The sequence below is a fragment of the Felis catus genome, chromosome C2, assembly GCF_018350175.1.
Source record: "Felis catus isolate Fca126 chromosome C2, F.catus_Fca126_mat1.0, whole genome shotgun sequence".
Taxonomy (NCBI): domain Eukaryota; kingdom Metazoa; phylum Chordata; class Mammalia; order Carnivora; family Felidae; genus Felis; species Felis catus.
In genome coordinates, this window is record NC_058376.1 from 136,498,128 (window position 1) to 136,512,293 (window position 14,166).

Sequence of the window (14,166 nt, forward strand, 5' to 3'; positions counted from 1 at the left end):
AATTCTTAAGACTAATTTAAAAACAATATTCATAGTTTGGTATCAGAAATACTACCGTGGTAATGTTCAGCAGGTAACATGTGACTAGCTTATGTCCTGGTTAGTAGATTCCTTTAAGAGAGTTAGGTATCCTTAAATATTTTCCAAGATTGCAATTCATTTAGCAGCAGTTGCCTTTAGGTGTTGTTGGATGTTTTTTGTTGTAAAATATGCATGACATAAAGTTTATAATTTAAACATTTAAAAAAAATAAAAATAGGAGCACCTGGGTGGCTCAGTCGGTTAAGCGTCCATCTTCGGCTCAGATCATGATCTCTCCGTCTGTGAGTTTGAGCCCCGCATCAGGCTCCATGCTGACCACTCAGCCTGGAGCCTGCTTCAGATTCTGTGTCTCCCTGTCTCTCTCTGCCCTTCCCCTGCTCTCTCTCTCTCTCTCTCTCTCTCTCTCACACACACACACACACACACACACTCTCTCTCTCTCTCTCTCTCTCTCTCTCTCTCTCTCTCTCTCTCTCTCAAAAATGAATAAGCGTTAATAATAATGAATGTAACAAAAGTAAGTAACAGTTCTGGAACATTCAGTACATTAACGTGCAGCCATCAGGACTGAACATCTTCAGAACTTTTTCACCTTCCCCAACTGACACTCTGTTTATTAGGCAATAACTTCCCATTCTCCCCCACCTTTATCCCTAGCAAATAACCATTCTATTTTCCCTCTAAGAATTTCACTGTGTAGGAATCTCATATAAGGGAAATTATACAATATTTGTCTTTTTGTCATTGGCTTATTTCACTTAAGATGTCATTGAGGTTCATCCATAGTCTCATGTGTCAGAATTTCCTTTTTACAATGGAATAATGTTCCACCATATGTATAATAAAGACCACATTCTGCTTATCTTCCGTTGATCCTTCATTGTGGATTTTGGGTTTTCTTCCACCTTCTGGGTATTGTGAATAAATACTGCTATGAACATTGGTATACAAGTATCTGTTGAAGTCCTTGCTTTCACATCTTTTGGGTGTATACTCAAGTGGAATTGCTGGATCATCTGGTGATTCTGCTTAATATTTTTGAAGAATCTGTCATTTTCCACAGTAGTGCCCCATTTTATATTCCCATCAGTGCACAAGAGTTCTAATTTTTCGATATCCTTGCCAGCTCTTTAATTTCTGTTATTTTGATCATAGCTGTCCTAATGGGTGTGAACTAGTGTCTCATTGTGGTATTGATTTTCATTTTCCTACTAGTGATGTTAAGCATTTTCATTAGCTTCTTGGTCATTTGCATATCTTCTTTGGACAAATGTCTATTTCTTTGCCCAATTCTTAATTAGATGTTTGAGGTTTTGTGTTGTTGAATTGTAGGATTTCTTTACGTATTCTGAATATCAATCTCTTATTAGATGCTCATTGATTAAGAATGAATCTTATGTGATTAGTGATTTATAGATCATCTCATAAGATGGATTTGCTTTTAGAAATATTGCCATCTTTTTACATAGTACCCGTCTAGTAAAAATTTTTTTTAGCTTGGGGCACCTAGGTAAAGGTAAGTCAATTAAACGTCTGACTTCAGCTCAGGTCATGATCTCATAGTTTGTGAGTTCAAGCCCCATGTTGGGCTCTGTGCTGACAGCTCAGAGCCCGGAGCCTGCTTTAGATTCTGTTTCCCTCTCTCTCTGACCCCTCCCCTATTCATGCTGTGTCTCTCTCTCAAAAATAAATAAACATTAAAAAAAAATTTTTTTTTTAATTTTTTTTTTTACCTTGTTGCCAGGCTTTTGGAGTATTTTCTTTTTGGGTTTAGTCACTGTATGTTTTCCTGTCTGCCCTAGTCTTTTTTTATCCCCCTTCTGTTTCTTACATTAACTGAAATGTAACTCTTTCCTGAATACGTGGTTTTTGCTGTCATAATCCACTGGGTACTCTTCACAATGCACATATGATTTTAATGGGAAATAATAATAGGCTTAGTTTTTTTTATTTTGCCTGCTGTTAGCTTTGGACTTCCGTATATTCTTCTCTGTGTATAATTTTATTATCTGAAGTCAGTGCTTATCTGAGAAAATCCATTATACTCAATTACTGCTATTGATACTCTTCCCAACAAGCCAGTTTCTACCCTGATAATTTTGGTACCTGCTTCTTGATGCTGCTCGGTCAATTCCTGCCATCCTTCTCCCTGATTGGATATTCATCTTGGAGTTTGATTCAGATCCATTGAACTCATTTATTAAATTCCTTGCCTCTAAAAAACTTTGCTTCTGCAAATCACTCCCAAACAGTCTCTAACTTGGATTTTATGATCTGCTTCTGAGAACCTCAACCAAGACCCTTCTCTCTAGCAATTCTATTCCTTACCTTTCAGTTTTGAAAGGCCACAAATCCACTACGTATAAGGGAGAACATTCAGTCATGATTCTACTGTGAGGAGACTACTGTTATTTTAGTTTTTTCTGTGCATTTCTGGTCATGTTCCTACATAGATGTACCATATACCTACCAGGAATTTATTTATTTATATATATATATATATATATATATATATATATATATATATTTATATATATATATATATTTTTTTTTTTTTTTTTTACTTTTTGGCAATTAAAGGTTATTTTATAACCATTTTTAATGTAATTGCTATTTAATACCTACGAAGTCACCAGTACCTTTGCATTTATACATTTCGGTTGTTTCTAATTGTTAAGTACAAAATTCTTTCTTTCTAAAGGTTTCTTCTTCCTATTCTCCTGCTCCCCATACCACCTTTTGGAGATTCCATGAGGTACTAGATTAACAAGTGTCAGCATTTTCATTATTTTGCTACATGTTGGCAAAATTATTTTCAAAACAGATCACCAGCAATGTGAGTTTTTGCCACACTTTTTCAAGGTTTTGTTTTTTTTTTTCATAAGGAAGTAAAATAACTTTTCTTTCGACTTTTTGCTGTAAGGATGATTTTGTTACTAGTGATGTTGACTTTTTTTTTCTTAGGTTCTATTTCTTTTGTGAATTTTCTTTACACATTTATCCTTGATGCTTTGGGAGTTTTGCTTAAGATTTATATGAGCTATCTACATATTAAAATTTAATCCTTTAATATTCACTGTAGAAATTTTCCAGAAATGTGTTCATCCCTGTGTTATGGGTGTATGATACATGTTGGCAGATAAAATCTCAAATTTTTTTATGTAATCAAACTGATAGTCATATAGGATTTTTGGTCAATTCTAATAACATAATCCTTTTCTATCAGATTTGATACAAAGTTGAGGGTTGGGGTGGTATTGGTTCCTTGGTTTTTCTCTATTATGCCCTTCTGTTCAATTCGTGTAGAATCATTTTAGTTGTTAGATTAAACTCTGATTTATTAACCTTTGGATAATGCTGTTATCCGGATAATGCTTTGGATATTTTTCCCCTGGCTCATTGTATTGCAGTGTCTCTTCCTTGCTTATTATTTATGAAGGTCTTGCACATTATAGGCCTTTGGTATTTGCAGATTTAACATTTACAGTTTCAGCTATCTCAGCTGACTGCAAGGTCTGTGATTTGCTAATTTGTAGTGTTGCTGAAACTGAAATGTTACTTGCTTGCTGCCAGGCTTACCAATAGGAACTGATCTTGTAGCTCAAAGAGGGAGCCTATTAGACAGGCCAGCACCCACATCTCAACACAGCTTTGTTTTTCTCTACTTGTCGTCGCGTACACAGTAACTCTCGAAGTGATAAAAGCTGTTTCTTTGTGAAATATGGGCCCGAAAAGAAAACCAACTGCTAGTGCTGGTGATGAAGTGAAGAGAAAATGAAGAGGTCTAAGAAAGTGATGGTTCTTAGCCAGAAAATAGACGTTTTGGATAAATTAAAGTGGTTGTGCAGATTAAGGTAAGTTGGTGGTGGTTAATGTTGCTACAGTATCGATGTAGTAGTGTATATTTTGAGTGTCAGAATTTATTTTTATAACTTTATAAATGATTAGCAATGTGATTTTAGAAGCATTAAGGATTTGAAGATGTCAGCTGTACTTCACTGAGTTTTATGGGGGAAGTTAAGTTTTATGGGGGAGGTATTTGAAAATTTGCGAACATTAGGGAATCATGATGGCCTTGCAATATGTAATGTTTCAATAACGCTGAATTGTCCCATAACATAATATTTCTGTTCTTGTGGCACTACAGCACTTTTAATTGTTTTAATGTGGTTTTGATGTACCCTAAAACCCCATCCCCCTGGCCTCTTAATACTGTTACTTTTTTTCCACCCCCATCATTATGCTCTATCATAGCACATGAATAACAGTATGGTGTTAACCAAGTTAAAGAGATCTTGATGGTATTTTGTTTGATACTGTGTTAGTTATATAATAACTTGGGTAGAGAGAGGCCTTTTGAAATGTCTATTTTTTCCCCCATTTGGGAACTATTTTTCTATTCAGATGTTATCAAAGATACCCCCAAAATAGACATATCTTTTATGAACTTCTTTTAGCAAACATTTTGAATATTTATGTGAACTGGGATTTTTATTATTGGGTATGGAGAAGAATAGCTAACAGTAATTTCCCAAGAGACTCCTAGTCTAGAAGAAAAAGATTACATAAATCAGTGTTTATAAAAAATGTGAAAATGTTCATGGCACAGAGTTGGGGGCTATTAAATAGGGTGTGATGAAGGATGCTAAGAGGAGTTAAGTGAATTGATTGTTCTTGTTCTTTGTTAATATAATTGGGATCCATTTTCCTCCAAGCATAACAACTAAAACCCTGGTTATTGCCAGTGTGTTGTAAGGCTGTTGACTTTGATCTGTTCTAGCCCATTTAAAGAACTCATTATTTTATCTGTTCTTTTTTAGTTAATGCCTTTGGATTTCCTTGTCAGTCATGCCTCTTAAAAATAATCTCTTTTCAATAATCTTATTTTTTTTTTCAATTTTTTTTTATTTTTACATTTATTTATTTTTGAGAGAGAGACAGAGCACAAGTGGGGGAGGGGCAGAGAGAGAGAGGGAGACACAGTCTGAAGCAGGCTCCAGGCTCTGAGCTGTCAGCACAGAGCCGGATGCGGGCTCGAACCCACGAGAACTTCGAGATCATGACCTGTGCCCTTGAGCTGAAGTCGGACGCTTAACTGACTGAGCCACCCAGGCACCCCACAATAATCTATTTTATTATAAGGATATTTGAAATGTTAATAAATAATGGTGATGGTGGACATTCTTGTTTGGTTTCTAGATTTAGAGAGACTGTTTAAGTGCTTTCCTATTAAGCAAAATGCTAATTTCAGGCTTACAATAGACACTTGATAAACTTTAAGGAAGATTCCTACATGTATATTAGGAATGGATATTGCCTCAAATGCCCTTTTGTCATTTATTTAAATACATGGTTTTTCTTTTTTAGCCTGCTGATGTGAGTGCTTTGTGATTGTGAATCTACAGTTATGGGTTATTGTTGTTTTAATGTATTTGTTGAAATTTCCTTGCCTGTATTTTATTTGTCATTTTTGTACATGCATTTATTAAAAAAAGATTGGTAGCCTTTTGTAATATCTTTAACTGGTTTGAGATTCAGATTATATTTCCTTTAAGGCAGCATAACTATTAATTATGTCTCTGAGCCTAGAGTTGATTTATGGAAGTGTAAATGAATGTTTTTACTCCCAGTGTATTTGTGAACATAGAAAAGAGAAAACAGTCTGAATGCAAATTATCCAGTTTTTTTTTTCCAAGTTGCATCAAACAGTATAGTTTGAGAAATAGCCTATAGTTTGTGATGCATCTTTTTCCTTTTTTCATTTTATGAAAAAAAGGAGTATTGTTTTTGAGGCTTAAGTGTTTAAAAATATTTTTTGATTCTGCAGAAGAACTTTTCATGACTGAAAAAGTGACGTGGTGCTTTTTTTGGTGTCCTTTACCATATATACAGGATTTAAGTAAATGGAATATTTTTGCTAATTTTGTATGTTAAGGTCAATGAATTAGAACATATTTTAATTACGATTAGCTACTTCTGAGAATTCACAGAACTATTCATTAGAATCTGCTTAAGATAAAGATATTTCCAATTATGACATTTATAAAACTGAGAAGGTTATAGTTGCTAATATAAAGCCAGCAACCAGTTGACCTTATAAAAAATACAGTGAAAAATAAATACTATATTTAAGGTAAAATAAAATATCTAATTAGACTTGGCTTATTCAGCACATGTGATATTAACTAGTGAATCACTTATGAAAAGTTGACATCACTAGATAAACTACAGTTTACAGAAATAGATCATAATTCTCTTACATGATAGGACAGGGTTTTAGGAGAAAAAAATTTTTAACCTTTATTTATATTTGAGAGAGAGACAGTGTGTGAACAGGGGAAGAGCAGAGAGAGAGGGAGTCACAGAATATGAAGCAGGCTCCAGGCTCCAGGCTCCAAGCTGTCATCACAGAGCCTGATGGCGGGGCTTGAACTCATGAACTGTGAGATCATGACCTGAACCAAAGTCTGACATTCAACGGACTGAGCCACCCAGGCACCCCAGAGTTTTAGAAAATTTTATAACTTAATTCTGTGCCAGTTTGGGAGAAAGTTGAATAATCACACCTTGAGCTGAAAGTAAAAGGGAAGGGCATACTAATTTATAATGAATGATAGAGTAGCAGAGGATTAATTACCAAAGTTAACGAAGGAAAACAACTGTAAGATGTCAGCATGCTGCTAAAAAATGGCTAAGTGTAGGTCTGGTTCTAAGTATCTTTATTTTAGTGCAGCTAGCTACACTTAGAAACTTATTCTAACAATTTTTAGTTTATTTTGAGAGTGAGAGAAAGAATGAGTGGGGGAAGGGCAGAGAGGAAGAGAGAATTCCAAGCAGGCTCTGCACTGTCAGCACAGAGCCCAATGCAGGGCTCTATCTCAGGAACCATAAGATCATGACCTGAGCTGAAATCAGGAGTTGGATGCTTAGCCAGCTGAGCCACCCAGGCACCCCCTAACAACTGATATTTTAAAGTTCAATTCACTTGATTATAAACTACCTTTTATGAATCGATTTCTTTTCATTTTTTTAAAGTATCCATTACAGTGTTTTTCCTGATGTTTATTCCTAGAGCTAAGAGGATTATGATGGAAATTTTACTTCCTATTCTCAAGAAGCAGTTCAGAAAATAAATGATATGTAATTTGCAAGATTGGACAGCGAACTTCTTAACCTTAAAAGAAAAATATCTCCATAAAATAATACTTTACTTGGCTCAGTCAGTAGAGCTTGCAACTCTTGGTCATGAGTTTGAGCCTGATGTTTGGTGTAGAAATTACTTTTTTAAAAAAAGGATACTTTCTTGTTAAAATTAAGAAAAGAACTGATGAAAGAGCACATATGCAAAAAGTCCTTATGGCAAGGACTGAAACAGGAGTTAATATTGAATCTGAATTTAACAAATTAAGTTTAGGTTGAGTTCATAACGATTATGAAAATTAAAGTTTTATCATGTTTTGAAGGAAAAACATCATAACAAAAAATACTTAGTCATAAAGGACTGGAACTAAATCACCATACTATGCCAATAAATACCAGGAGAATGGAGCAGGGGGCATGGGGTTGACAATGTAGGTGGTGTAGTTTTAGGTATGCCCGTCCTCTCTATCAGCTCCCCGCCCCTTGCAATTTTTCAAGAATATCAGTGTATATTTCTTGAACTGTTTTAAAATTTTAAAATTCTTAGATTTGTAATGTGTAGAGCGATTTAAGAAATGTTACTAAACCTATTTAGTGTTACAATAAACTTTTTAAGAATATAGAAAAATCTTTGAATCTGATTTTACTGTTAAGGTCTAACAAGCATGTATGTATATCAAGCTTTGAAGCACAGACCTTTCAGGTGTCTAAAGCCACCATTAACTGTGCATGTACAGTGTATCCTATGTCCAGGTGGTTTCTATACTGTGAAAATATTAGGGGGGAAATGATGCTAAACTTATTGCAGACATTTTCTTCTTTCAGCTGCTTTTCTAACCCAAACTGTGTGTCTTGATGACACAACAGTAAAGTTTGAAATATGGGATACAGCTGGTCAAGAACGATACCATAGCCTAGCACCAATGTACTACAGAGGAGCACAAGCAGCCATAGTTGTATATGATATCACAAATGAGGTAAGTAGAAATGTATACTACACTGAAACTACTTTGACTATACATTTCTTGTATTCAGAATTTCAATTAGAGAAAAGTTTTTTTTTTAACTTTTTTTTTCGATACCCAACCATGACATTTCTGCCAAAGCTTTCATGAGATGGAAGAACTGATTAAAAAAAAAAAAAAAGATGAAATTGTCTCAAATAATACAATAATCCTAAGCACTTCTTTCCGAGTTACATTGAAGAGTTTGTAGCTTTGTCTTACTTACAGAGACTCTCCCTAACCATTTTTTTGAGCCTGTGCCAAATAGCTGTTTCTTTGTTTCCCAGGAGTCCTTTGCCAGAGCCAAAAACTGGGTTAAAGAACTTCAGAGGCAAGCCAGTCCTAACATTGTAATAGCTTTATCAGGAAACAAGGCTGACCTTGCAAATAAAAGAGCTGTCGATTTCCAGGTATGTTTGAAGGCACATATGTATTGTAAATTTTCCTTCTGTATCTACACTTGAATTAGTTATTTTAAAGCCATGCAAATAATAGAAAATATCAATTTTTTAAGGAAATGTTGATCTACTGTATGTAATAAAATGCTCCTCATGACAAATCTGAATTTTTAAATATCTTCACATAATTGTAATATATAAATACTCTCAAAGATTTTGTTGATCTAAACAATTACAAAAGAAGTGATTTTTCACAAATAGTGCAGAAATCTATAAAGCAAAAGATTATTGATTGCCTCCTACCCTAATCCCTCCACCCCCACACATACTTTAGTATCCTTCCTAGCCTTTTTTATTTATCTGCCAATGTTTATATATTAGCATACATACACATATACACATACAGCTTATACTACGTGGTTCTTAAAAGGGCCTTCAAAAATGAAGGCTCAAAAATCCACTTATAGGTTATTTATTCTAGCTAACTAAGAATGTTCCCTTCTGCAAAATAAAGCACAATTATTTATTTACTTACCTGTGTTTATTTTTGAGAAAGAGCATGAGTAGGGAAGGGGCAGAGAGAGAAGGGGACGGAGAATCTCAAGTGCATTCTGCTCTGACAGCAGCGAGTCCAATGTGGGGCTTAAACTCACAGATCATGAGATCATGACCTGAGCCAAAGTCATACACCCAGCCAATGAGCCACCCATGCAACCCTAAAGTAAAATTATTTAAAACAAATGTCCCTAGTTAGACATTTTTAAACTTTCCCTCTTCTCTCCCTCTTTAGTTTCTCTACTATACATGGTATATAGTAGAAACTGTACACTGCATACTATACTGTATATATATATAGTGTGTGTATGTGTATATACTATATATATATATTAGTGTGTACTATATACATATAGTATAGTATCAGTGGTGGCATAATTGTCTTTGATGATGGCTGTTGGTGGAGTACATGGACTGAAAGGGAACTACTATTTCTTGCACCATTAGGTAGTAAGCTGGTATATTGCTACCATTGCAATTGTGATTTTATTTAATTCTGGTTACAGTCCTATGAGGTATAATATCTATTACCCTGAGATGGTTCGTCCCCAGCATAGAGTGTGGGAGGTAGAGCAGTTAAGTTATAGTCAAAAGTGGCCCTCTCACACAATTCAAAGGAACCTCATTTTTTTTCTTTAAATTGGAAAGATAATCGGTTGCTCTTCACAACTGTGAGGCTTAAAGGCAATAATATATGTAAAATGTAAAGCATGACAAAAATATGGTAATTTTTAAAGGAATGGTTCATGACATACTCAAAGTATTGTTAGCCATTTAGTGTTTGAAGCCAGTGTTAGATACTAGGATTCCGTTTGTCTTCATTGTGAGTAATGAACATAAATAAAATTTGCTATAGAGATCGAAGAGACTTTTATATTTAGAATAGGAGAATTTTCCACCCTCTGGAACTCACTATTTGAAATCAAATTTTAATGTCAGATCAGATGAATCAGAATGGAATAGTGCAAGAAGTTAAGGCAAAAAGAAATTTGAAAAGGTATCCTACAAGAGTGCTGTTATCTCCCTATTACCTTTAGTAGTAATTGCTTATTACCCAGTTGCTGATTATAGGTAGTCAAGTTGGAGTAGTAATAAACCTCTTTTTCTATAACAAAAATAAGGCAGGTATAGTATGTGCAAAGTATTTATCTCATTTTTTTGTTCTATAAACAGGAAGCACAGTCTTATGCAGATGACAACAGTTTATTATTCATGGAGACATCAGCTAAAACATCAATGAATGTAAATGAAATATTCATGGCAATAGGTAAGTTTTCAAACAGTAAATGTAGGCAAAACAAATTACACTGGGGCATATTTGGTTTGTCTTTTTAAAATTTATTTATTTATTTGTTTTGAGAGAGCACTAAGCATGCAAGCACAAGCAGGCAAGGGGCCGAGAGGGAGATAGAGAATCCCAAGCCGGCTCCATGCTGTTAGTGCAGAGCCAGAAGTGGGGCTTCATCCCATAAACCAGGAGACCATGACCTGAGCTTAAAGCAGGAGCCAGACACTTAACTGACTGAGCCACCCAGGTGCCCAATCTTTTTAAAAATTCTTGATTTTTTTTTTAAATGATTCTTCTCTTCTAGATCCGTTCCAAGAATTATTTTGTTAGTAATATTGTTAAATTTGAAAGACTATTATCTATTTATTAGGTTGTAGTACTTTTCAGTTTAGTCAAATTTCTTCTAGGTGAGTTGAAAGCATAGACTTTGAGCTAATAGTTCAAGCAGATATATGTCTAAAGATTTCAATGAGAAGTTTGGATAAATATGTTTTTCTGTTAGATTATACTTTTTATAGAAAAGGAAAATAAGCTCAGAGCAATATTTATCAGGGCAGGGGCACCTGGGGGGCTCAGTCGGTTGAGTGTCCGACTTCAGCTCAGGTCATGATCTCGCTGTCCGTGAGTTCAAGCCCCGCGTCGGGCTCTGTGCTGACAGCTGAGAGCCTGGAGCCTGTTTCAGATTCTGTGTCTCCCTCTCTCTCTGCCCCTCTCCCACTCATCCTCTCTTTGTCTCTCTCTCTCTCTGCAAAAATAAACAAACTTAAAAAAAAAAATTTTTAATATTAGGGCAAAATATGGGCATAAAGAGATTTCTTTCTCACTGATGAATGACTGTTTTCATGTGCTCTTTGCCCTGAACAAGGGCTATTTTTCTTTCTCACGTTCTTTTCAAACCACTGATTGACAAATATAACTCAAGTATGCACATGTTATGTAAGTATGCAAATTATTGTAATCAAATATTTTAATGGAGAAAGTTTCAAAGCACTGAGGCACAGAGGTGCTCTGAACAATATAAACAACACGCTTGGGGCTCCTGGGTGGGTCAGTTGGTTAAGCATCCATCCGACTTTGGCTCAAGTTATGATCTCACAATACATGGGGTCGAGCCCTGCGTTGGGCTCTGTGTGCTGGCAGCTCAGAGTCTGGAACCAGCTTCAGATTCTCTGTCTCCCTCTCACTCTGCCTCTCCCCTGCTCACGCTATGTCTGTCTCTAAAAATTAACATTAAAAAAAATTTTTTTTAATATATAAATAACATGCTTTATAGTAGCTCAGTGGTCATTTGACCTACCTAGTGCTCTTACTTTTTCCTTTAAGGTAATTTTAACTAATAATGATTGTGATTCCACATTTGTTGATTATAAAGCAATGAAGTTAGCGTACTAATAAGGATGCTTTCTATTTTCTGTAACAAAAATATAAGTATTTCTATTGACCTTAACCTCCTTCTAGTAATTTTTTTTTTTAATGTTTATTTATTCTTTGAGAGAGAGAGAGAGAGCACAACCAGGGGGAGGGGCAGAGAGAGGGAGACACAGAATCCGAAGCATGCTCCAGGCTCTGAGCTGTCAGCACAGAGCACAAGAGATCATGACCTGAGCAGAAGTTGGATTCCTGACTGAGCTGCCCAGGCCCCCCAACCTCCTTCCAGTAACTTTAAGGTGTAGATTCTGTGAGAATGGTCTACTTTGGTGGCTCTCGCATTTTATTCTCTCTGCACTATTCGTGCACCAAGCCCTTCTCATTCCCAAACATTTTTATTATATGGCAATGATTTTTAACTGGGGTGCCCATAAACTTATCCCCAAATAAGAAATATTCTTTTTTTATTGAAGTCATACAAATTAACCAATTAACAGCTGATTCAGAGGCTAAAGAACAGAGTAAATGCTGCAAGTACTGTCAGAATATCTTTCACTAGGCAAGAGAGTTTAATGGTGGCTCATTAGGAAAAAACCTTACTGTTGTATAAAATAATTTTCTGCAAAACTCAGGTTTGAAGTTTATTAGGGACATACTTGTGAAGGATTGGGCAATAATACGCTCTTTTTATTAATAGAATAGATTATACCCAGAACCATATCTAAAAAGCTAGTAACAAATCAGGGAAATCTCTGTGCCCGCTGTGGGGCTTGAACTCACAACCCTAAGATCAAGAGTCACATGCTCTACGGACTGAGCCAGCCAGTTGCCCCCAAATGGGCTTTATTTAATTTGTACCTTTTATTCAGATGTGCTAATAATAATGGTTTTTTCCAGTCAGAAAGTCAGAGAGTAGCCTACATATTAGAATTGCCAGTTTTTTTCCTGAAATTGCAGTGTTCCTTCCCTTGAAAGAAATACCAAGCATAAATTGATTTGTGGCCTATTTCTCTTACCAGGTTAGTAACTTAGATCACACAGTGCACTCATATTTTCACTCTTACTGACTTAGGGAGTAGTTACTTAGTGGGAGAAAATCTACAATAAACTTATCATCCTCTTTCAATTTGATAAGATCATGATTGCATAGCTTCTTTCGTTGCACATCTTCATTAGCTTGATCCAGGATTTTAGCCTGTTAACAATCCTAATTCAGGGGCAAATTGGTAAACTCCAATTATCCATATACCAAACAAATAGTATCAGCTTCACTTTGGTAATGCTTAATACGATAGGAGACAGGAGACTGCTTCTCAGAGTTGTGTTTTAGTTTAATCTTTGCACAGTAAACCGATAGAAGCCAAAATTCCTCATTCCAGTTTATTTCCTGCAACCTCCTAATTTCATCCAGATCTAATTACAGAAAGCCCATGGAGTATACTAAAGGGAAGAAATGATCACTCAGTCCAAAACCTAACTTAGTATTATAATAAAGTTTATAAATGCTAGCCTACTCTTTGTCCCTACAAGGCTTTGTTTGAAAATACATTTGACTGGAAATTTGCCATTTTATTACCATTTACCCTACGATCCATAGAGCCATTTCTAGAGAAGTGGCCCCAGGTGAAGGCTTTTCTTCCCAAACTTCAGTGTTCCTGGTTCTCACTTCCATTGAGGTGGAATGGGATTCTAAATTGTTGGGGATTCTAAAGATGATTAATGCTCATGGCATTCAGATACTGAAGTAGAACATGTTTAACTTTTGTTTAACCTGAGCCAAGGCTAAGGTGTAAAGCTAGAACTCAGCCATAGTCGTCCCTCTCCAAGGTTGATAGAGACCAATGTATCTAGTCACCTTTATAATCCATACTCTTAGAGTTAGTTAATATTTAGTGAACCCACATCAAGGACCTTTGGGATCTAAGTAGAGTGTATGTAACAGGTGAATTTTTAAATCAGAGAGATCCAGGCTCCAGAGAACAGCCATTAGCTGTATGGAGTTTAGCAGAACTAAAACCCTGATTGCTGGTTGAGGGCTTCATCCAAATGTGGCAAGCCAAGATCACCTGACTCAAAATTGGGAAACAGCTTTTTGAGATAGAGCCTTCAGAATCAAGGCAACTCATAACTAGGCAGAGCTACTGGTGAATCGGATTAGGGTTCTTGATCAGACATAAAAGAGGAAAGCGGTAGATGTTTGAAGGGTAAAGTCTGTGTAACCAGGAAGAAAACAGGAGATGTGACCTGCCAGAATTTGGGATGATAATTAGGTAGCACAGTAAGAGGACAGGTTCTTACGGGATGATGGTGATGGTACTTGTTTATAATCCCAAATTGTTCCAGAAAAGTATTTATGGCAGTCTAGAGAATA

General features: G+C 35.7%; 1 protein-coding gene across 3 annotated transcripts in view; it reads left to right on the plus strand.

Moving 5' to 3' along the window:
• The window catches only part of RAB5A (RAB5A, member RAS oncogene family), a 30,278-nt gene that overhangs the window by 14,284 nt on the left and 1,828 nt on the right, over positions 1 to 14,166 (plus strand). For 2 of the 3 annotated variants that reach the window (XM_003992157.6, XM_019810758.2), the window contains exons 3-5: positions 8,008 to 8,159; positions 8,474 to 8,596; positions 10,313 to 10,406. In XM_003992157.6, coding sequence (XP_003992206.1) covers positions 8,008 to 8,159; positions 8,474 to 8,596; positions 10,313 to 10,406 — 369 coding nt within the window. Of the gene's footprint in view, positions 1 to 3,725; positions 3,897 to 7,990; positions 8,160 to 8,473; positions 8,597 to 10,312; positions 10,407 to 14,166 lie in introns of all 3 variants that reach the window. The other variant, XM_045037667.1, reaches the window with a different exon arrangement.